The sequence below is a fragment of the Trypanosoma theileri genome (assembly GCF_002087225.1).
Source record: "Trypanosoma theileri isolate Edinburgh chromosome Unknown TM35_Tth_16_V1, whole genome shotgun sequence".
Taxonomy (NCBI): Eukaryota; Euglenozoa; class Kinetoplastea; order Trypanosomatida; family Trypanosomatidae; genus Trypanosoma; species Trypanosoma theileri.
The window spans coordinates 85,931-109,106 of NW_021639858.1; the positions used below are offsets into that span (position 1 = coordinate 85,931).

Consider the following 23,176-nt stretch of genomic DNA (forward strand, 5'->3'; position numbering starts at 1 on the left):
TAAAAAAAAAGGTACAAAATCAACTAATGGTGTTTTTTTTTTTTTTTTTTTTTTTTGTGATGGACGACGTGAGTTTTTTTGTTTTTTTTTTTTATTCTGTAAAAACAGAAAGGATATATAAATATTTTTTTTTCTCTTTCTTATGCCTTGCCGGACTTTGCAAGTGATTCTTTGGTCGACTCGTAGAGCTTTGTAACAAGACCAATAGCAATTGTCTTGCCATCTTCACGCAACATGAAGCGTCCCATCTTATCGAAGTCCTTGTGTGCTTCCAACACCAGAGAACGGTCCAACTCCATGCGGGCAATCACCACATCTCCTGCCTTAACATGTGTAGGCTCCTTCTGCACCACTTCGCCTGTCTTCTTATCTACCTTCGCAAGCAATTTATGAAAAGAGGCTTCCTCCTGTGCAGCATGGGCGTGCAGCATAACACGTGAACCAGCACAAATAATGTTCTTCACATCAAGTATCACCACACGAGCTTGGAAATACTCAACTGCACGGAGAGATGTTGGAATTGAGGTGGCAACGTAACCAGCATGTATATCATTCTCATCTACGCCACGCACACGAAGGTGCACATTATCACCAGGATAGCACTTCTCAAATTCTGTAGATTCGATGGATATACCTTCGACAATAGCTTCAATTTTGGAAGGGAGAATCTGAATTTTTTCTCCCACAGCAATAGAGCCAGACTCAACCTTACCATAAATATATACACGACCCTCGTCTTTGTATGCACCAACCAGAGGGATACAAAGAATATCATCTTCACTTTTTGATTCTGGTAACACGAGATTATCGATAAATCCCATCATTGTGGGTCCATTGTACCAAGGACAAACACCTTCAGTCCTCTTAATAAGGTTTTCACCACTGAGACCAGCAATTGGAATAAAAATAAGATTTTTCGCCTTTTCTTCATCGTAACCATTTTGTCGAAGGAATGGTTTCAATTTACCGACAATCTCGTCATAACGATCCTTGCTCCATCCAACTTCATCCATCTTATTAATAACGCAAATCATCTGTTTTACACCACATGTGCGTACCAACATAGCATGTTCTCGCGTTTGTCCACCTCTTTCAAACCCTGTCTCAAACTCACCAGTTCGACTGGAAATGACAAGCACACAGACATCAGCTTGAGTTGCTCCACCAATCATTGAAGGTACAAAAGCCTTGTGTCCAGGAGCGTCAAGAATTGTCAAACGTCGATTTTCAGTTTCAACGTAAGCTGCACCAGTTTCACGAGTAATACCCTTTGTTCGCTCATCCTCTGAAACATCCATAACATATGCATACTCCCATCCTTCGCGGTGGTAAACTTCAGCTTCACGGCGTAATTTATCCATTTCTCGTTGGTCCACTAGTCCTTTTTCCATTAATAAATGTCCGGAAATAGTAGATTTACCAGCATCCACGTGACCACAAAAAACAATATTAAAATGTTGACGTGGATCCCGAACGAATACTTTTTTATTTTGTTCTCGCTGCTTCGCTATTTCACGACGTACACTTTCCCGAAGTTCCTCTGGGGTCATCTTAGAACGTGCACAAGCAACATCCTTTTTATCTGTAGTTTCTGCTGAAGTTCCAGTTTCTTTTTTAGTTTCTTCAACTTTAGCGTCCTCATTCTTCTGTTTGGTTTCTTCAACCTTTTTCTTCCCAATGGAAAGAGTTCCAGCTTTCGTCTTCTTTGGTACAGCAACAGGTTCTCCATTGCCACCACCAAGAGATAGCTTAGACGAATCAACTGCAGAAGTTTTTGGTTGTTCTTGTTGTGCTGAAGGGGCAGTGGTAGCTCCAAAGTTACCAGTAGGTTGAGTTACAGAGACACCGTCTCGTCCACCACCTTGTTGTTGTTGTTGAGTTGAATAGTTTCTTCCTTGTTGACCTCCGTAACCACCTCCTTGTTGTCCTGCATAACCACCACCTCCCCGTTGTTGCTGTGAAGGATAATAGCCACCCTGTTGACCTCCGTAACCACCTCCTTGTTGTTGATAAGAAGGGTAATAACCGCCCTGTTGCCCAGCGTAACCACCACCTTGTTGCTGATAAGGAGGGTAATAACCGCCCTGTTGCCCAGCGTAGCCGCCACCTTGTTGTTGATAGGGAGGGTAATAACCGCCTTGTTGTCCACCGAAACCTCCATCCTGCTGTCGCGGTTGCTGGGGAGGGTAGTAAGCTCCCTGCTGACCCTGTGGATTGTAGGCATTAGCATTGGGGTTGAACCCACCCGGTTGAGACCAAGACATATTTTCACTCTAGCGCCACAGTCGTTTCTAGTAATTACAATGATGACAATGAAAGCAAGAAAAAAAAAAGAAAGAAAATTATCAGAAATGTGTGAAACAGAACAAACACCAAATAGTAAAAATAATGATTCCCTTAAATGGAAAATTCTTTGCTCTCAGTTAGGTTACTCACCAAAAAGTTGCCAGTAACCTTCATGCATAAATGTGCTGCAAAAAAAAAAAAAAAAAATGTGGTTCAAGCAGTGCGCCCACCACTGAAAATTGACACCAAACATTTTTCTCCTTTAGGAGCACAATCACAAAGACTTTTCCTCACTCTTTTTCTCCGTTATTCGTTTTTTTTTTTTTTCCTTCGAAGAGGAAGAATAAGGACGAACAAGGTGAAAAAGATACATAGGGCAAAACGCAGACCCAGAGAACAGTAGCGCTTCACCTCCTTCCAGATCACCGATACTATTATCCACTTTTACTCTGTCATCAGCAGCGACTTGCCCACGTACTCCAAGGGGAAACAAAGAAAAAAACCCTTGCACTGGAAAGAGGAATTATATGGGAGTAGAAAAAAGAGTGGGAAAAAAATATTTCTCTGAATATCCGTTCTTCCTTGAGAAGCGCACACAAACAAAGAGATACAAATATATGTATGAACGAAAAAAAGATAGAAAAAAATCGCTCTCTCCCCAATAGATTCCTGTCCTCCGCCATCCTAATAATTTCAATCTCTTCGCTCCTATTGGATTCTTTCTTTTTTCTTTTTTTTTCTCTCTCTCTTTTTTTTTTTTCTTCTTTCATTACCAAACGTAGTAATAATTGTAAAAACTAATTCAACATCCTAACATTGGATCTTCACAGAAACTTGAGATTTAAAATTGGTTGAATTGCATCAAAATGCATATCAGAAAGCTGTCGCCACGCACTTTTTGAGGCTGGAGTTCCTGCTGTGTTTACATAGTTGGTAAGCAAACCAACAACCTCCGGTGAGAAAGCCCCTCTCTGCAACAGTTTAAAAAGCTCTAATGCCGCCTTTGAAACGGCAGATCGTCGTTGGGCATTGCTGATCTTTTGAATATCCGCACAAAGTTTCCGGGCTAGTGTCTGGTGTGCAGGTATCAAAGAGTTGATGTCAAAAAGTGACAACCCCCCATCATCTAATCCTCCAGTTGGTGCTGGAGGGGCAGCAGCAGAAGAAACTTGAGGAGGCATCGTAGAGGGAAAAGCGCTACTACCATATGCTGTTGATGGTGGACCAGCTCGTTGTTCATTTGAAGGTGCTCGATATACAGGAAGTGAAGGGGTGGTTGCTGTAGGCTGTTGTACCATATTTTGATGCGGAAACCTGTTTTGAGACGATGACAATGATTGCGCTTGAAACGGCGCATTTCCCATACCACGATAGTTACTTGCTGAGTCACCTGTCATTTCATCTTTGGGAGTGGAAATACCTGAGGGATTATTGTAAACCGGCATCGTCGATCGGGGTGGCGCTCCTGGTGTTACTCCTACTCCTGGAAGTACTGATGGAGCTGCCGTTCCTGTAGTCATTGTCGGTGGTGGCGGTGGTAGTACTCCTTGTACGGCTTGAGGCGGAGGTGGTGCTGTTCCCGGTGTTGGCATTGTTCCTGTTGATCCCGACCTTGAAAGATTATTGTAAAGTGAGGGTGCACCCACTGGAGGTTGAGCATTGGGGAATGCCGCATTGTTATCATATGCTGTGGAATTTACCCCAGGCATTGAAGACCCCCTTGAAGAAAGTTGGGGATTTGTATTGTAGCCTCCTGCTTGTTGAGGAGGTGCCACAGATGTACCAGGTGGTGGAGGCGGTGGCATTGACATACCACTATTCCCTTGATAAGCACCAGGTTGTTGCATTCTTGGAGGTTGTGGTGGACCAGGTGGTTGTGTCTGCGAAGCTGGCATAGATGAACTTCGTGATGCCCCAGGTAACGGTGGTGGTGGTTTGTTTGGATCTACGTAACCTTGTTGCGGTGCAGAATAAACGCCAGGAGGTGTCATCTGCGGTGGTTGATGTGGTGGCACAGACTGTACGCCATTGTTGTAATTACCAGGTGCCAGAGGTGGTGGGGGTCCAGAAGAGACAGAAGTTCCTGGTCTCAGTGATGAATAGGAAGAAATAGGGTGAGGCATAAGTCTAGGAGGAGGAGCAGCAGCTGCTGCAGTAGCAGAAGCCGTAGTTGTAGGCATTGCAGGTACGGAAGAACCTGGTACCACACCATGCATCATAGGTGGTTGTGGTGGTGGTTGTTGCTGTTGTTGTTGTTGTTGTGTATACATGTTCTGAGGCGGCAAGAGTTGTTGTTGTTGTTGTTGTTGTTGTTGTTGTCGTTGTTGTGGCGGTGGTGGTAGTGGTTGTTGCTGTTGTTGTTGTTGTTGTTGTTGTTGTTGTTGCTGCATGGGCAACGGTCTATGAAGCGATGGTTGTTTTTGTTGCAGTTGTGGTTGTGGTTGTTGCGGTTGTTGTAAATGCATCGGTTGACGTTGAGGTTGCTGCATACCCATTGACATTTGACCTGGTTGTTGATGTTGTTGTTGCTGATGTTGTTGCTGGTGCTGCTGTTGTTGTTGTTGTTGTTGTTTCTCCGTCAAAAAGGCAATGCACGATGGACTCGGAGAGTCTGACAATGGAACCACAGAGAACGGGAAAACGACTTGACCAACATGGGTCTCAAACTTCAAGCGATCCACCATGATAGCAGCACCACGATTACCAATACTAGCAGAGCGTTGAAGAATAGGCATGGCCTCAGTAATTAACCCATCACCTACTAATCTCATACCATACTCATGCAAGCAATCAGCAAAATAAGTTGATGTCACCCGGCGACCAGTGACCTCTTCAAGAAGAAGTGCTTCACGCATCATTTTTCGTACAGGTACATTCTCTTCACGCCAGATTTCCAAAACTGCATCCAAATTACCACTACATACAAAACATGTAAAGGCACCTTCTCTATTTCCCTCTTTCTTAAGTGCTTCTCCCAACTTGTCACAGGCTTCTGAAAAACCTTCACCTACAAAAGATATTATCACTGAAAGTGCTTCTTTCCATGGGACGCCTCCACCTGCAGTTAGAGAAGCAAAATCTCCAGAGGCAATTGCAGCTGCGTATACAACATGCCTTTTTTCTGGATTATTTTTTATGGTATAATGGGCATATTCTTGCTGTACCCGCCGCAACAAATCACCTCCTTGTAAGTATGCAATAGCGAAGGCATCATCAAAACGACCATCATCCAGGCAAACTTCAACTGCTTCACGGATACGACCTGCTGCAATATGAGCAGCTGCAACATCTTCAATCCGTTTTTTAGAAGCTTGCATAGTTTCGAATGGATCTTCACCCTCTTCGTTAGGTGTTGCCTCCTCATTAAGGTATGCAAGGATAGGTGTACGATCATCTTTACAAGATGCTGCTGCTGCAAAGAGGTGATAGTTCTCTTCCTCTAACCACCTAACTCGTTCATCTGAACCACGAGGAAATCGATGCAACGCCGTACGAAATGTAAGATCCTGTGAAGTTGTTGGACTCATAGTGCTCCTCTCTAGAATATGTGTAAGTCCAACCATAGTTGTTGAATGGGGAACGAGAGAAGCAACAAACCCACCCACACTGATAGAAGCTCCACATGGTTTCCTCAACCACTTCGGTACTGGTGCTCCAGCAGCAGTAGTAGTAGAAGCATCTTCAGCTGTCGATACGCACAAAAGTGGCTCAAAAGAAGAAGTCGCCAATACTGCTGGTAAAACTGGTGACCATTGAGCGTCAATAATGTATCCACTTTCTTGTTGTAATGTACCACCTTGCTCTCCTGTTGCTGGATCCCACCAAATTGTTTTACCATCTGCCCCACATGATGCAATCATTGATGCATCTTCTTGGTTCCACGAAAGACCTGTTACAGCACTTTCGTGACCTCGCATTTCCCGCAATGGTACCATAGACTTTTTCAGATCCCATATTTGAATTACGGGATCTTTTTCATCCAATGCAACCGCAATTTGTGTCGCAACCACAGGGTGCCAAGCGATTGCATTAGCACTTACTCCTGACTTTCCTCCTTTTGAGACATTTAGAGAAACTGCCAAAGACTGTGACTTCAGATTCCATACATTAACAATGCTATTAGCAGAAGCAGTTGCAATAATATGCGGATATTTTGGATGCCATTGTAAGTGAACAATAGCCGCAGTATGTGCAGCATTTGACATAACAGGAACCCGCTGTGGATCTCTTGGATCTTCAAGCGTCCAGACATCCCACTCCCCATCATCGGCTCCAATTGCAAGAAAACTTGGCTGTGAGGGATTAAACTGACAGCCATGGATTGCACCACGGTGCTCAACTATGGAGCAAAGAAGAGGATCCTCTGTGTTGTAGTTCTGATTTTTTTGATAATTACTCATAATGATGCCGGCATCATATATATACACTGCACCATTGCTGCATCCCACCGCTATCAATCCACATGAACCACCAAATGAACACCAATCTACACGAAACGCTCGTTCAGGAATAAATGTACGGCCTACAACAGGCATATCGGTTTCATCCGTTTGTGTCACGTCGACAAGGCGAATTTCCAAAAAAGCTTCATTGCTGAAGTCATCGTCCATCGCCCCTGCTAGTGATGCAGCTGCAATGTATGTAGGAGTACCAAGGCTGCTCGGAGCCCATGCAAAAGCGCATGAAAGAGGTGAGGTCTTCAGACGCATGAGCTATAATAGTAATCTTTTTTCCCTACCTTTTCTTTGCTTTCTCTCTCTCTCTTTTTTTTTTTTTTATTCACTCTTCTTCCGTTTGTATCTTAACTAATACTATCCTCGGTATTTGTCTCTCCCCGTATTTGTGCACGTATATATATATATATATATATATATATATATGTACGTGCCGATCTGATTCGCGGTGTTGTGTCCTGTTCTTCCTTTGATATCTCTAATTCCAAGTAAAACGACCAGAAAGAGGGTAAAACCGCGCGCCTATTAAAGTAATTTTGGATAAACTTGTTTCCCTTGTATACATATAGATATATTTATTTATTTATTTTATTTATGCGTAACAAATGCATAATCAAAAAAAAAAAATTAATAATAATAGAGAAATAAGAATTAGCATTCAAGAAAAGAAAAAAAAAACAAAACCACCAATAAAGTTTTTTTTTTCCGAAATATAAGAGCAAAAAGTATTTTACCCAAAGATAAATTCACATACGATAAGAGAAAAAAAATAAAAATATATATCAAAATTTGGCTACTGGCCACCATCCCCACTTTCCCTCTCCGCTGACTAAGCCTTAGAAGCACTTAGCGGGAGACTGTTAGTAGCACAGAATGTACAAATGCAACATTGGCAAGAAGAAATATTTAGACGATCAGTAGAGGGATTTCCAACTCCTCCTCCTAATCCTAATCCGGTAGAGTGAAATTGGCTATGGGTCACCGTCGTACTGGGTAATAAACGGTTTTTTGTTAAGAGACATGGTATATTTGGGTACGCATGTCTCAGAATATCAGCAAGAGAGAGTAATCCAGTTTTAAAGCGATCAATATACCTCGCAAAGTCTATAGATAGCATAATATCGCCAATAACCCAATAAGCATAGCAGCGTTGTCGTCCTGGACGAATAAGTCTTTCTAGCGCGTTTGTGGGAGAAGGAATCCGTTCATGCCCAATAGCACGGACGGCTAAGAAACGAGATCTTGCAGAAATCATCCCTTGTATGGAAAGAAAACATGTTCCCTCCTCATCCAATTGTGAAAAAGAGTTAAGATAGTCATTAAAAACATGCGGTAAAAAAGATGTTACTTCACATCGATACAAAAATGATGGAGAGATGGACGGATAAAGTCCTTCCAATAGTTCAAGGAAATTTAGTCTTTCACTACCGTGTAAAACTTTTTGTCGAAGTAGCAAACCATACGGCACACGCACCCCTCCAATAACTCCTCCTAGTTTAAATAGCTCCTCTGCATTCAATTGAATACTCTCTAGAGTCATTTTATTTTCATCTGTCCCTTTTTTTGTGATTCCACCCGTACACTGTTTGGTATTATGAAGACCTTTTTGTCCTTTGTAAAATGCAAGGTTTTGGCAGTTAGTTTCCACAAGTTGCAAGAAACCATCATTTCTGGTAGAAACCACTCCTGCAAGTTCTCCTCGTAGTCGAAACAGTGTTTCTAACGGTATTTCTTTCATTAAATGACGATAAATATCAGATTCGCTCAAGTGAGGAAACAATCCTTGCAGAAACATCATAAAATTCAGGTGACCTGGTATAAAACTATCAGAGGAAGAAGACTGTGTAGCCTTTAAAATAGAGTTCAGTACATTATTTTTACTAGGAAAAGGTTCAAAGGCCGCCTGCAACGTCGTCAATGGCACTTCTCCTGTACACATCTCATCTAATTTATCAAAGCAACGCTCCAAACGATGTAGTAAAGCTAAAGGTATTTCATGCACAAGTTCGTGTGCTACAGAAAGAGTTCCAACGCTATACCCCAACGGACTTTCAATATCCTCAAATAATGAAATCATACCATCTTTAATATACTGCTCCAGTGAAGGAGGTTTGTGTGTGTAATCAATACGAATGGTTTCCCACTTGCATTTGTCACGATTCCATTGAGCTCGAAAGCTTTCTTGAAAAATAGTGACACTATCAGAATGGGATGTAGTCCCCTTTTTCACAGTTGTGGAGATCCCCTCACCACAGCGACGACCACCAACCCAACGCCCTTCAAACACTTCTCCATTTGCGTAAAACACCACCCCACTTCCATGTTTTTCACCTCGAGAAAATTCTCCAACGTAAATAGTACCATTGCGAGGGTAGTATATTACACCAGATCCATGAGGTCGACCTTCTGCAAACTCACCAACATACGCCTGGCCAGCAGGGAAATACTCCAAACCAAATCCATGGGGAACATCATCCTTAAAATTTCCCTCATATGCGTAGCCAACAGAAGAGTAAAGAGCACCCATACCAGAACGTTGATTATTTACCCAAGAACCAAGGAAAAACCCACCGTCAGCAAAGTACATTCCACCCTCACCTTCTTTGATATTCATAGTGCAAGAAGAAGAACCATCTTTACACTGACGGTAATGTCCCTTAAATGTATGTATTGCTTTACCAGATGCAAATTCAGAACCCGCCGTTGCTCGCACTTCATCTTCTGTGTAGGGTCTTACACCTCCGCCACACAAAACAGCGGCACGAGAGTTTGGAAGTTGGCGATCACCAATACTCTTGCACTCGCCAGTGGAAATAAAAATTCTAATAGGTTCTTCAATAATAGAATGAACGAGAGGTGTAATATTGACGCCAAGCTTAGTAGATCCTGTAGCATTGATGGAAACTTGAGATTTTATAGCAGAGTCGTGTAATCCCGTTCCATATCCTTGCGCTGCCGCCCTAGCAAGATACATGCAGTCTTACCAGGTTGTTCCTCTTCCTCACCTGCCCCTCGTTTTTTTTTTTTTTCTTTGTTTGTTTGTTTGTTTTCTATTTTTTTAACCTTTTTCTCGTCTGCTATAAAACGAATAAAAATGTCCTAGAGAAAGCAAACAGAGGAGCGCAAACGGTATAGAAAAACCGAAGAAAAAAAAAAAAAAAAAGCGCAAAGAGCATGTAAGAAAAAAAAAAAATAATAATAATAATCACAACCTCCATAACAAAATATAAGAAAATAAACGCCAATAATAGCCTCATATCCACCAATTCACCCCACCAAAAAGGAAAACAAAACAAAAACATACTAGCGAGCGTGCTCATGCGCACACAGCATAGAGAGTCTCTCAGTTGCGCTTCGGGCGTGATGCCTTGCGTTGGAACGTGATCTTTGATGAGCGTTCCTTGCGTGCGGCCATCACCTTCTTTGTGCGGTTGATTGTGTATGCCATCTTGCGGGCGCGGCGGAATGCCACATCGGCGAGGTCGGGGCGCACAGCAGCGACAGCCTTACTCACGACGGAGGCCTTCACACCGGCATCCATCACGGTCTTCTTGTACATCTGCTTAGGCTTGTTGCCCGCCTCACCATTCTTTGATGTCACGATGATGCGGTCGCCCTTTGTCTTCACCACGGCAGCCTTCGCGTTCAGAAAGCCGGACTGGCGCTTCGTCCAGTTCGCGTTGTTGTTAAAGGGGTCGCTGCTCAGACGGATGCCATTGCGCTTCTGCAGGAACTTGCTGTTCTGGCGCACCAACAGCCACTGAAGATCCGCGGAGTGCGTCATAACTCTTCACTCGCTATTACAAAACGAGATAGGTAAGCAAAATAAAAAAAAGGAAAAAATAGCCGTAATAAAGCAGTACTCAATAAAGGCAACCCTATCGCGTGATGTTTATTTTTTATTTTTATTTACATTACCATAAGATACATTCATTCTGCAGTAATTTCAGAAGCTCAACAGCATTCATAATCAAAAATGCAAATTCAATGAACCGGAATTCGAAAAAAAAAAGCGTTAGAAAAAAAAAAAAAAAATTAAGATGAAGTCAAGAAAGAAAAGACCGTTAAGGCCAAAAATGCAGCCCCAACATATGTCAGGAATACAACCTCTTAGAGGGAAACACCAGGAACAATGAATCCACAATGCCGCAAGAGAATCATTTCTGTCTTGTACAGTCGATTCACAAGCTCCATCGAGTCTTGAGATATCGATTCACCTTCATCTACGTTAGGTGAAGTTTCCATCTGGAGAATCAGATCGGCAACTAAGGATGTGAGAGAAATGTGATGCATGGACGCTCCCCAAAACTTTGTTGCTGTCCACATAGCCGCCAGGTGCCGTATTGCAACATCATATCGGTCAGAAAGAGGAGAGAAGAGATCAATTAGACCAACCACAGCGATATCACTAGTGGGATCTAAAGAACACACGGTGCTTTCACCACGAATGAGGGCACTGGCGGAGTTCATAATATCATGCCGGATCTTAGATCCCTCTGGTATTCCCAGCACGTTAAAAAAGGACTCTTGAAGGGAGACCGACATATTCTTTAAAAGCCCTTTAAAAACGCTGAAAGAAGAAAAACGAAAGGAAAAAGAGAGAGAGAGAGAGAGAAAAAAAAAAAGAAATTAACAATAAAAACTCTTTTTAATTAGTAAAATATAGCAAAAAGTAACGAAATAAAGAATGCGACAACGGGAAAAAAAAAGCACAAAAAAATATATCATATATATAAAAAAAAAATAAAATAAAAGTAAATAGAGAGAGGTTAACACACCGTTCTTCGGTTACACCACCAGCTCGTTTAGTAAACGAAACTCTCCTCTTCAGTTGCGCTTCGGGCGTGATGCCTTGCGTTGGAACGTGATCTTTGATGAGCGTTCCTTGCGTGCGGCCATCACCTTCTTTGTGCGGTTGATTGTGTATGCCATCTTGCGGGCGCGGCGGAATGCCACATCGGCGAGGTCGGGGCGCACAGCAGCGACAGCCTTACTCACGACGGAGGCCTTCACACCGGCATCCATCACGGTCTTCTTGTACATCTGCTTAGGCTTGTTGCCCGCCTCACCATTCTTTGATGTCACGATGATGCGGTCGCCCTTTGTCTTCACCACGGCAGCCTTCGCGTTCAGAAAGCCGGACTGGCGCTTCGTCCAGTTCGCGTTGTTGTTAAAGGGGTCGCTGCTCAGACGGATGCCATTGCGCTTCTGCAGGAACTTGCTGTTCTGGCGCACCAACAGCCACTGAAGATCCGCGGAGTGTGTCATGATACCACAAGGAAACGGGTCCTCTAGTCTTACAAGAGTAAAAGAATGGTGGAAAAGAATGACAAAAGAAATATAGTCCTGATAATAAACATAAGAACAACGCATAATAGTAAAAGAAAAGTTAAAATTCACATCAAAGGGTGGTTCAGTACAAGAATACAAATGATATTAATAATAAGAATAAAAGTAGCGGTAATCGCTTTTGAGTTGAAAAATAATATGTGTCCTGGAGATTATCCAATATTCCATGAAAAATACACCCTAAAAAAAAGACATATATATACGATAGAGTGCTTTCTTGAAGACACACACACACACACACACACAATTCGAACAGTAAACCACTGAACTCCGCATAGCCACAGGATCCATCATTTAGACGTGTATAAGGAGAAATATAATTACTGCCTGCCAGGAATCCCTCTGAATAGTACTGGGATTCACTGTTAAGCAGTGAAAAAAAAAAGAAGGTTGCACATTTTTCTAAAGGATCGTACGCAAAATATGTATATGTTATTTATTTATTTAGAAAATAAAGGTCAACAGTCAAAGAAATCAATAGGAATGGTTATTATTCGGTACCCCATCCCTTTTTCTTCGATACCATGCTCTTGACGAACCGCAAAAAAAAAAATATATATATACAACCAATACACCACATTAACATTTATTTACATGCGTCCGTGCATATATTCATGTAGATAGCAGCAGATGAGCCAAAGAGGTAATTAAGGTCACCAAGAAGTATGTACCCCCACCTTTTATTTTCTCTTAATCTACTTCACAAAAAAGAAGTGGTCCTGCTACCGGGAACCAGAAGCGTTTACCGGTGTAACAAAACGTACATGTACAAGGCATCCGGGTCTGAAAAATATATAAGCTTGATAATCACATGTGCACGTAAACCACTCAAAGCAAAACGCTATCTTATCGATAAAGGAAAAAAAAAAGAAATGTTTAGACTTTTTTTTTTTCCAATTCTTTATTATGTGTTCACCTCTTTAAGTGGTGAGGAACCCAGACATACTGAGTTTATTTGTACACTACTCTCTCATAACAGCATAAAAAAATGGCGTGCGCAAGAGAAATAAAAGAAAGGAAAGGGAAGAAGAGCAGTGAATGTTCAAACAATTTTTTTTTTTTTTGTGAAAATGTGTCAATTGTCTTTAAAAACCCTCATAGTATGGTATATTATTATAAGGAATTTCCTTTTTAAACAGTCAAAGGAAGAACAAGCATTCTCTGCGTGTTTGTTTATGGCACTAATCAATCTCTTCATCGATCTTTTTCTCTTTTTTTTTTATCTGCAATGTATTCATACATCTTTTATTTTCTTTCGTGGTTCTTGATACTCTGCACTGCTTTGGATGCTTCGCTTCGCAGACCCCACACACACCCATCACACCGCGTCCTCTAAGCTTCTTTACAGATCGTTGCTTTTTTGCTTGCATAAATTTATTCCTCGCATATTCCCTCTCATTTGTTTACATTCTCAGCAAACACATATAGATACAAAACACACACTCAGTGGAAAAAAGAGAAACAAAAACAAAATGAAGAAAAAAGAGAAAAAGAGAGAGAGGCGCAGCAAGTTACACTCAGTTTTCCCTATTTTTACTTGGTCATTTTCCCTTTGCCCTTTGCATGTTCCTTTTTTTTCTTTTTTTTTTTTTTAAACCAAAACCTCCCCAGCAACCCCATCATCACCACAGGGATTTCAAACATGAGGGTTAGTCCCTCATCGAAATCTCCAGACACACACACAAAGATTACAGCACCTGTATCGATTTTCTTTTTATCAATCATTCGTCCGATCTCCTTTTGTTGTTATTCTTTGCGTTCTATTTTAATTCCTTGTACCTTCTTTTCTGTTTGTTTGTTTGTTTGTTTGGTTTTTTTTTTTTCTTTTTTCCTGTACTCACTCCGTTAACTTCTTTTTGCGAAAGTACTTCACCCGACATTGACTGAGTGTGGGACCGACAACCATTGTATGGTAGTCTGGATCCGGTACTTCGCTCTGAAGTAACTCAAAGTCGTATTCACGGAATGCAGTAGCAAGGATTGTCTTAACTTGTAAAAGGCCAAATTTCTGACCAATACATTTGTGTACTCCCGCACCGAATCCAATGAAAGCTCCCTCAATTTTCTCAACACGTTCTGGATCCCATGTGCGAGGATTGGGAAAAGCATCCTCGTCGTGGTGTGAGAGCAGTGGTGAGCATGCGATAATGTCACCCTTGGGAACAACATATGGACCAACTTTCACATCCACCATCACCTTTCGCATAAGCATTACAAGTGGGGGATCACGGCGAATGGATTCACGAGCGCAACGCTCTGCAAATGGCATTTCATCCATAACATTATTATAGTTTAACTGTGGAGGAAACTCATCAATCTCCTTGTGCAATTTATCCAAGTACTTTTTGTTTTTAGGGTGCATAAGATGCAACATGGACCACGTAGTGGTGATCGTTGAGGTATGTTGACCGGCAAACATGGCGGCAACAATCATACCACAGACTTCATGTAGCGACATGGGGGTTCCATCGCGGTAGACTGCGTTAAGCAATCCTGCGAGAAGATCTGAAGTATTGCTGTCCTTCTGTGCCTCCTCCTTCTCGCGGGCAACGATGATTTCACTTAAGATTTCTTGCAGCTGTGCACGTGCCTCGCGACAACGTGCGGATTGCGGTAGTGGAAGGCGCAGCAGCCACGGCACAAACACCGCTGCCGGGATGAGACTGCTTTCCATCTTCGCCAGCAGCTGCGCGAACTGCCGGGCATCGAGTCGCTTGCGAAGATCCTCACCAAAGAGACACTGACATGCAGTGTTGATAATCATCGCACTGCAGTCCTCGAGAATGTTAATCTCACCCTCGTCCTTATTCCAGTTTTCCGCCATGAACTTACGCACCTCGTGCTGAATCGCAGGCACAAAATTCTGAAACTTCGCAATCGTCAACTCCTCTGCGAGGAAGTTCAGTTGTTCACGCATCCGCGGATACGGCGCGGCGTAGGCAACGCCCTCACCGAATACAGGCACCATGAAACTGTATACCTCCCGCGGTGAAAGTACTTCATTACGAGGAAGGAAAAAACGACTGTGTTCACGCGGGTCACCAACAATGGTCACACGCTTTCCAACAATGTTCATTGTGAAAATACCAGACTTCACCTCTCGTTTGCAGCGCTGCATGAAACCAAGCGGGTCTTTTCCAAATGAGACAATGTGGCCAAGAAAAGGCACCGTCACAGGGTACACCGGTGGATCTGTTGGACGTGTGGTGTTGAAGGACTTCACAAAGTACACAGCGTACAACGCGACAGCTGTCAAACAGAAGATAATAATCTCAAGAAACATTCTTCTTGAAATAAGGTGTATTTAGTCCTTTCTTTTTTTGTTCTTGCTTTTTCTATCACTATGGTGGTATTTTTTTCTTTTTTTTTTTTTGGAATTCTTTCTTTCCCCCTTTTTTGCCTTTGTTTGTCCTCCTGTTCTTTTATTACTTTTTTTTTTGTTTTCACTGCAATTGCCCTTACAGTTTATGTATCTACCTCACCTCTCCGATTTGGTTCCTTTCCTTTTTCTCCGTATTTGCCCTCTGGTGACTGAAGTGTTCAACAGAAGCGGGAGGTTTCAGAGGAAAAATAAATTTAGTGAAATACCTATGCCTCTTTGAGGGTTCACCCGTTTATTTCCCTTTTCTTTTGCTATTGTAGCTTTGCTTTTTATTCTTTTTTTTTTTTTTTTATTTGCCTTTGTGATGTACCGTAATTTCCTGTGATATTGTATATATATATATATATATATATATATATATATTTTTCTTTATGTTTTGAAGCATGAGTAAAATAAAAATAAAAAATGTGGGAGATGAGTAAAACAAATGCAGTCAGTATTAAAATAGGAGAAAAAAGGGGTTGAATTATCTTATCCGTTATGTACCGTTGCGTAGAATCATAATTAAGTATATGTCAGAAGTAATAGAAAATCACATCTATTATTTATAAGAAACAGAGAAAAATAGAGCAACCAGAAGGGTCTCAGCAAAAAAAAAAAAAAACAAAGAAGCACAGCGAGAGCAAAATATCAATAATGACAATAATAATAACAATAAAAAAAAAAAACAGTCATACACATACAACAGCCTATTTACCATATTCTTATAAAACCTGAAACACGAAAAAAAAAACAAAGAATTCTAAGAAGGTGGGATAGAAGAATAGATGAATGGAAAGAAGTATAGAAATATATATATATATATATATATATAAACGGCACGTTTCATTGAAACACCAATATAACCACAGCATATACTGTTGAACCCCATAGTAATTTGTTGTGTTGCACGTTTGTTTTAGTTATTTTCTTTCCTTTTTTGTGTGTTCATTGTGACGAAGCAAAAGAAGGAAAAAAAAAAAAATAACTAATTCTCTCTCCCCATCCCTATCTTCCTCTTTCTCTTTCTCTCTCTCTCCCATCCCCCTTTTTTTTTTCTCCTTCTCTTTCTTTCTCTTGATTTTTTTCAAACCACATCTTCCCGAGACCGCATTCTCGCTCCTTACCGTGGTTGGAGTTCCTCCTCTTCACTTGAGGAATTGCTTGCTTGTTGGTTCTCCTGTACCCCCTGCCGCCGCATGACGATGAACTCAAAAGTAGTCATGTGCAGCCGCCACAACATCACGTGAAAACAAAAAAGATGCAGCAGCGGTGGCACTGGTACGAACGAAAGTGCAGAGAGCAAAATTGGCCCTACACGGAAGTACCATGAATAAAGGGCTAAAGGTTTCCACCAACGCGCCAACAGCACAACACCAGAAAGAGATGCAAGTGTCGAGCTAATAAGTGCAGAAACAACATAACAGATAAAAAGACGGTAGTTTTTCGCACCAATACACACATTAAGCCATTTGCAATGATGATCAAATCCTTTGATACACTTATTGCATGCTTTACAATGTCTCGAGTCTACATTAGTGAGACGACGGCAATATGTGCACGGTTCGCCTTCATTCGAAACATCTCCATTTTCTTTAAATGATACAATAGCCCACAACAAAAAGGTTAAGATAAGTCCCACTCCCGTAAGTGTTGAAAAGAGAACCATTTCCAGCAAACAGGAGGAATAACCACCCTGGGTGTACAGTAAAGCATAGGCAGGCACAATAGTAGACCAAAAAAGAATAAAAGCTATCGTTACCAAAGACAGCGCTATAATTTGAAACATATGAAATGGCCGCTGAAATGCGTGACGACGTGGTCTGTTGTGACGCCAACTATCTGGGTCAGAGCGGTCTACACAACATGAGGCACACGGAGGTGTGGCATACTTCGGCCGCGTAGATGCCATGCAACTGTGAATACTGCTTTCCATTTGCGAGGCATGCAGAATGGAGTAGGACATCTCTTGTGCTGAATAACTATCGGTTGAATCGTGTGTCATCTTCGCCGCCTCTTCACTTGGAGAAGGAGCACATGGAACTGTAAGGTCCATCACATCATCTACAGGACCACGAAACACCGTTTCCTCACATCCATTCATTCCCAATTCACGTGAAAAATGTAATCGCATAGGGAACGGTGTCAAACGCTGAAAACCACTACTGTTAATGCTAATGTTGCTTGCATCACCGTAAACATCACTTCCCAGTGGTGCACTACGATCACAAGTGACATTACTATTTGATGCGGTGGGCTCTACAGAGTTTCTCGTAGGTCGAGAGGAGCAGCTATGATGAATATCTTCTTCCACACGATTTCCCACTTCAAGAGGGGACGCGTGTTTGCCTGGTACCACTACCGCTGTCTCATCCGTGCACACATCGCTTAAATATACGGTGGTAGACAATTGAGCCCCATTATCATTCTTGTGTACACCATTAGGCGTCTTGACTACCTGTGATTCAGGAACAGAGATTCGTTTTTTGGTGGAAACAAAACTAGCTACATCAGAAACCCCGTTTTCCGTACCCATCGCTGAAGGTGATGGTAAAGGATTACTATTTCTTTTCTTCTTCTTCCTTTCTCTTTTCTCACTATCCCGTACAGTAGTACGTCTCTCATCCCGATCACTATGATAAGGATTATTATGATGACGTCTACGAGAACGATGCACTGTGGGATCTTTTGCAGGACTCTCATCGTCTACAGAAATTGATAGTTTACTGTTTTGTGTAGACTCTAGAGCACCCTGCTGTGGGGAAGAAGAGGATTGTGGTTCATCGCCCATTGTGAAGGATTTGGTTTGACTATTTCTTTTGTGTCTACTCCTCCTTCGATGTTTAGGCCGTCTACCGTTCTCTCTATCACCATCCACACTGGATGGTGGCGCTTCTACATCTGCACTCGTGGCACTGTGGCGAACTCTGCGGTGGCGGTGTTCCTTTGCGCTGGAGGCGCCATTACCCGACTCCGCCTTCTCTCTGTCTACATGCTGCAAAGAAGAGGAAGACTGCAGAACGCAAGAACTAGAGCGGTGTGCTGAGGGAGAATTGACTTCACTGTGGCTCTGTTGCTGTTGTTGTTGTTGTTGTTGCTGGTGGTGGTGGTGGTGGTCCTGTGGGGTGCTACCAGAAGCAGTGGCTGCTCGTCGTGGAGTACTCAAGTCCTCTTTCATAATAATACACAAAGAAACCAACAAAACAAACACAAACGCACCTGTATTGTGCTGTAATGAGAGGAGTTGGAGTTTTCTTATTTTTAATCTTTTTATTTTATTTTTATTTTTTTTTTTTGTTCTTCTTCTAAAAAAGACCTTATTTTCCTTTACCCCCACCCTCTCCACCTGCAGCTATTCAAGAAGGTGTATGTGATTAAACCGAAAAGAAAAAAAAGGGTCGAGGAAATAAATTAAAATAATAAACACATCATGGATAAAGAAAAAAATGTATATTTACATAATGTACAGTCATCACATTATCTTCTCTTCATCCCTAATGAACTCCAAATTAGAGAGTGGGAGAAAAAAATGTGTAATAAAGTAGGGAAATAAATAAAGATAACATATCTGCACTTGGCAATAATTCAACGACATACTTGATAACAACGGTAAGCAAGAGACCCTCACTTTTTCTGGAGGAGGATCAAAAATGGGGAAGAGTTATTAACTAAACGTTCCCTCTTTTCTGTTGATTGCCCTATTAGCCATCTAGAATAGGGGATTTTCCAAAGAGTGTCATCATTGGTAGGACTGAAATCGAGGTGGAATTCCATTATTGTAATTTAATGATCCAACTAAACATGATCTCAAGGTAATACAACATATAAAGAGAAATCCAATAGAAAAAATAATTCCATGATTTCAGTTCTTGTAGAAAATCTCAAGCCTCTTATCATGAAAACAAAAACTGCAGTCTCCACTGAAGTGGCTTCTTCTTTTGTGTATTTTTGAATGTCACTTCGGGGTTTCTCTTATTCAGTAACTGTGTCAAAACCTCAATCAACGCTTCCATTATTTTTACTCTTCTCAACATTTTCCGCCATGAAAATGGATCAGCTTCCTACCCATTATATTACTATTCATACCGCTATGGAACCAGTAATAGTAGAAGAAGAAAAAGAAAAATGACATGTGTCCAAATACACACGTCCTTCAACTATCGCATTTGAGAAGTGTGGTTCATTCTTCTACCTTCTTCACTATAAGTGGGTGTATGTGCAGTAAAAAAAAAAAAAAAAAGAGGGAGAACAAAAAAAAAAAAAAAAAAAAACAGCAAACAAAAAGTAAGAATCAATACATTGAACACAATAAGATGTAAAAAGTTAGACAATAATAATAATAAAAAAAAACATACAAAAAAATTAAATAAATAGAGAAAAAAAGAAATCAATAATGACGACGCATTTCGGACCTCTTTACGCTGTTGCTACTGCTGCAATTTTGCATGCCCACTACACATATCAGGATGTAAAGAAGAGAGAAGGCAAAAGATGGGAAAAAAAAAAACCCCGCGCATGTGAGAGAAGGAAACAATAAAACAAAGGAAGTGCATATATATATATATATATATATATATATTCTTCAAGGATGCAATATGACGTACACAAGAGAGAAAATAAAAGGAAGCAAAATAAAAAGAAAAGGAGGGAAGGGGGAGAGGATAAAGATACAACACGTCAAAATAAAGAAAAAGCACAGATATTTCTTTTGCGTTGTCGTTCTTTTTTTCTTCCTTTTCTTCTCTCACACTCCCTCACTTTAACTTTACATAAGTACATATTTCTTTTCTTTTTCCTCTTGCCAGCTCTACATCTGATCTCTTTACATCAACCAAAGCCCCTCGCAGGATTGCACGTAGTTCATATGGAAACAGATAAACAAAAAAAAAAAAAAAGCCTCACTTGTGTCCATAGAGAACCATTATTACCCATTGGTGCATTTGCATCTACACATCCCAACTACACCTACAGTATTATCATTCACGGCGTGGTGAAAACGTTTAGCAGAAATTAAAAAAAAAAAGATCACTTGTTAAAGAGGGACTGGTCTCCTTTTTACTCCCCTATTATTCGCCCTCTAACCATCAGCATCTTAATCTACATATTTTTTTTTCCTTCTTACAGTTGTTTCTGCTACCACTGATAATGATAATGATTCCTTCTCTTCAGCACTCCTTTAATGCATGAGATTTACCCTGGAGGCACCTTACTTTTTTTTTTCTCTTATTATCAGAACTCTCTCTTTTTTTTCTTTCCTTTCATCTTTTGTCAATCAATTCTGCAGCTCCTTCTTTCTTTTTATTTTTTTTGTTTGGTTTTTCTCTCTCTCTCTCTCTCTCTCTTCTTTTTTCCCGTTTCTTTGGTAATGCGTGTTTGCTAACTGAAGCGAAATATTGATTATGCCATCTCTACGAAACCCCCCGCACAAAATTACTCCTTCCCCGAGAGTACTCGCTATTGGCACACCTGTGTCTCTCTCTCTCTCCCACACACATGTACACAACTAACGCAAGCCAGGGGAAGGAAAAAAAAAAAAAGAAAGGTGACGAAGAAACAACATTTTTCACACACACACACACACACACGCATAGAAAAAAAAAAAAGAAAGAAGAGAAAAAAAAAGTAAAAAAAAAAAAAAACACTTTTTATAGTTTATCACTCTGCAGCCATGTATCTTCCAACATTGAAGACAAAAACAGCAGTGTCAGACCCTAATACCGCGTTTACTCATCCACCTTTCTAATTTCTCCCACCTCATATATCCTTCATTTCTTTCCGTTTTGCTTTTTTTTCTTCTAAACTCTTTTTTTCTTCTCTTCCTTTTTTTTTTCTTTTTCTTCTTTCCTACGTCGCTTAGGTCTTAATGCAACAACTGTCTACAATGCGCATTATTCTTTGCACAGACCCACCAGAAAGGCGGAGAATGAGTGTACCACCATTTTTTTTTTTCCACAGAAATACATACACCACAGACTGCCTCCCTACGCGAGCTTCTGCTTGAGAAAACCGTAACCGAGTTCCTGTCCCTCCTGCTGCAGAATCTCAAAGTACTGATTAATCATTGTCACCGCGAGAAGAATACCTGTGCCGCTGCCAATGGCGCCAAGGAAGTCTGCAAAGATCGTGAGAGCACCCACACAGAGTCCACCGAAACTCGCAGCGACAGGGATGTACTTCTCCAGCAGCCGCGCCATGTCCTCCTCGCTCTCGCGTGCCTGCGCCAACCATCGGCCCTCCGCCACCAGCCGCTTCGCCACATCACGCGGTCCGGTGTGGCTGATCGCCACCCACAGCTTAGAGAAGATCGCACATGAAAAGAGAATAAACACAACGTAGAAGATGGCGTGAATGGGGTCGCCCAACATCTCGTAGAAGGTAGCAGGGGGTGTGAGGTAGTATGCAAGGCCCCCAACAGGGTACATCTGTCCACTCTGGCTGTACGCCCGTTCCTCCCAACGACCAAGGAGATTGATCAAGAAGTTGTGTTGTCCAAACCGACGAGAGAGAATTTGGGAAAAGAAGTTGATGTTTGAAACAACACTGGCCTGGAGAATAATTGGCATATTGCTGGTATAGAAGAGTTTGATCATGTAGGGTTGACGATCTGCTCCAGCGTGACGTGACTTTGTCATGAGTGGTACACGAAATCCCTGAAAGAATACCACAACAGCGAACACCACAAGGGTAGCAAAAATATTCGTTAAGTTAGGCAGTTGTGGGCGATAAAATGCTTCCTTCAATGCCCGTACCTTATCAGAGCGCGAAACCAATAAATGGAAAAACGCAATGATCGCACCCTCAAACTCCGCTCCGCGACCGGTATTAATAGTTGAAGGTGAAAAACTTTTCCAAATGATGGTATCACAGATGTTCGTGGCTATGAAAAGTGAAGTACCCGCACCGAGACCCCATCCCTTCTGCAGCAATTCATCAAGAAGAATACAAATGAGGGTGGCAGTTACAAGTTGAAGAACAATGAGACCGCAGACAAACAGTCCAATTTCCCGCACATCTCCATACATACCAGAGGAAACATATGCTATAGCCTCAACAACAGTGATAAGCAAAGCTGCAACCTTCTGTATTCCTTCAAACACTGCACGCTCTTGCTTGTTGTCCACATCATAGCTTATAATTTTCAAACCAGCGAGTAACTCCAGAATGAGTGAGGCTGTGACAATGGGAGAAATACCAAGCTCCATAAGTGTTCCCTTGTTGCTGGCCAGTACCACACGCATCCAGTAAAAGGGATCGCTTGTCTGCCCTGGTCGAGCACCATATACAGGTACCTGACAGCAAATAAGAAATATGAAGAGTGCCACTGCAGTCCACATAATACGTTCCTTGATTGGGGGAATACGGCGTGGGCGTGCCACCTCTGGCAAGAACGCCAGGATGGGCTGCGCCATCATAATATAATTTGTCATGGATCTAAATTTCTTGCCTCTTTTTCCCTTTCTTTTTTTTCGTTCTTTTTTTTTTCTTTTTTCTTTCCTTTTGTTAAAGTTTAGTTCACCCCTATGCCTAGGAAAGTAATTAAGGGTGCTCTGTTCTTTGTGATCGTTGCTACAGCATAGAGAAACAAAAGAACAAAAAAAAAAAGAGAATGGGATAACAAGTGGAGAAAGAAAAGAAAAGAAAAACGCAATAAGAATAGAAATAAGAACATTTTGCTTCTAAAGGAATTCCCTTTTGACCACCAAAGCCATCATTTTTTTTTTTTTTT

At 41.5% G+C, this 23,176-nt stretch overlaps 9 protein-coding genes across 9 annotated transcripts; all 9 read right to left on the reverse strand.

Moving 5' to 3' along the window:
* Window positions 1–140: 140 nt before the first annotated feature.
* On the reverse strand, window positions 141–2,264 carry TM35_000161290 (putative eukaryotic release factor 3; the record flags this gene model as incomplete). Its single annotated transcript, XM_029026001.1, has 1 exon — window positions 141–2,264. One exon carries the CDS (start codon window positions 2,262–2,264, stop codon window positions 141–143), a length of 2,124 nt encoding a protein of 707 aa, XP_028882557.1.
* An 846-nt stretch (window positions 2,265–3,110) lies between these two features.
* On the reverse strand, window positions 3,111–6,995 carry TM35_000161300 (putative protein transport protein Sec31; the record flags this gene model as incomplete). Its single annotated transcript, XM_029026002.1, has 1 exon — window positions 3,111–6,995. The coding sequence occupies one exon, from the start codon at window positions 6,993–6,995 to the stop codon at window positions 3,111–3,113; it is 3,885 nt and encodes a 1,294-aa protein (XP_028882558.1).
* Window positions 6,996–7,569: 574 nt separating this feature from the next.
* TM35_000161310 (phosphatidylinositol-4-phosphate 5-kinase) lies at window positions 7,570–9,714 on the reverse strand (the record flags this gene model as incomplete). Its single annotated transcript, XM_029026003.1, has 1 exon — window positions 7,570–9,714. One exon carries the CDS (start codon window positions 9,712–9,714, stop codon window positions 7,570–7,572), a length of 2,145 nt encoding a protein of 714 aa, XP_028882559.1.
* Window positions 9,715–10,083: 369 nt separating this feature from the next.
* Window positions 10,084–10,524, reverse strand: TM35_000161320 (60S ribosomal protein L28; the record flags this gene model as incomplete). The annotated part of the gene is made up of 1 exon (XM_029026004.1): window positions 10,084–10,524. One exon carries the CDS (start codon window positions 10,522–10,524, stop codon window positions 10,084–10,086), a length of 441 nt encoding a protein of 146 aa, XP_028882560.1.
* Window positions 10,525–10,850: 326 nt separating this feature from the next.
* On the reverse strand, window positions 10,851–11,285 carry TM35_000161330 (uncharacterized protein; the record flags this gene model as incomplete). The annotated part of the gene is made up of 1 exon (XM_029026005.1): window positions 10,851–11,285. One exon carries the CDS (start codon window positions 11,283–11,285, stop codon window positions 10,851–10,853), a length of 435 nt encoding a protein of 144 aa, XP_028882561.1.
* Window positions 11,286–11,567: 282 nt separating this feature from the next.
* TM35_000161340 (60S ribosomal protein L28) lies at window positions 11,568–12,008 on the reverse strand (the record flags this gene model as incomplete). The annotated part of the gene is made up of 1 exon (XM_029026006.1): window positions 11,568–12,008. The coding sequence occupies one exon, from the start codon at window positions 12,006–12,008 to the stop codon at window positions 11,568–11,570; it is 441 nt and encodes a 146-aa protein (XP_028882562.1).
* Window positions 12,009–13,926: 1,918 nt separating this feature from the next.
* TM35_000161350 (lanosterol 14-alpha-demethylase) lies at window positions 13,927–15,372 on the reverse strand (the record flags this gene model as incomplete). Its single annotated transcript, XM_029026007.1, has 1 exon — window positions 13,927–15,372. One exon carries the CDS (start codon window positions 15,370–15,372, stop codon window positions 13,927–13,929), a length of 1,446 nt encoding a protein of 481 aa, XP_028882563.1.
* A 1,201-nt stretch (window positions 15,373–16,573) lies between these two features.
* Window positions 16,574–18,628, reverse strand: TM35_000161360 (putative zinc finger domain protein; the record flags this gene model as incomplete). Its single annotated transcript, XM_029026008.1, has 1 exon — window positions 16,574–18,628. One exon carries the CDS (start codon window positions 18,626–18,628, stop codon window positions 16,574–16,576), a length of 2,055 nt encoding a protein of 684 aa, XP_028882564.1.
* A 2,803-nt stretch (window positions 18,629–21,431) lies between these two features.
* TM35_000161370 (pretranslocation protein, alpha subunit) lies at window positions 21,432–22,877 on the reverse strand (the record flags this gene model as incomplete). Its single annotated transcript, XM_029026009.1, has 1 exon — window positions 21,432–22,877. The coding sequence occupies one exon, from the start codon at window positions 22,875–22,877 to the stop codon at window positions 21,432–21,434; it is 1,446 nt and encodes a 481-aa protein (XP_028882565.1).
* Between the last annotated feature and the right edge of the window lie 299 nt (window positions 22,878–23,176).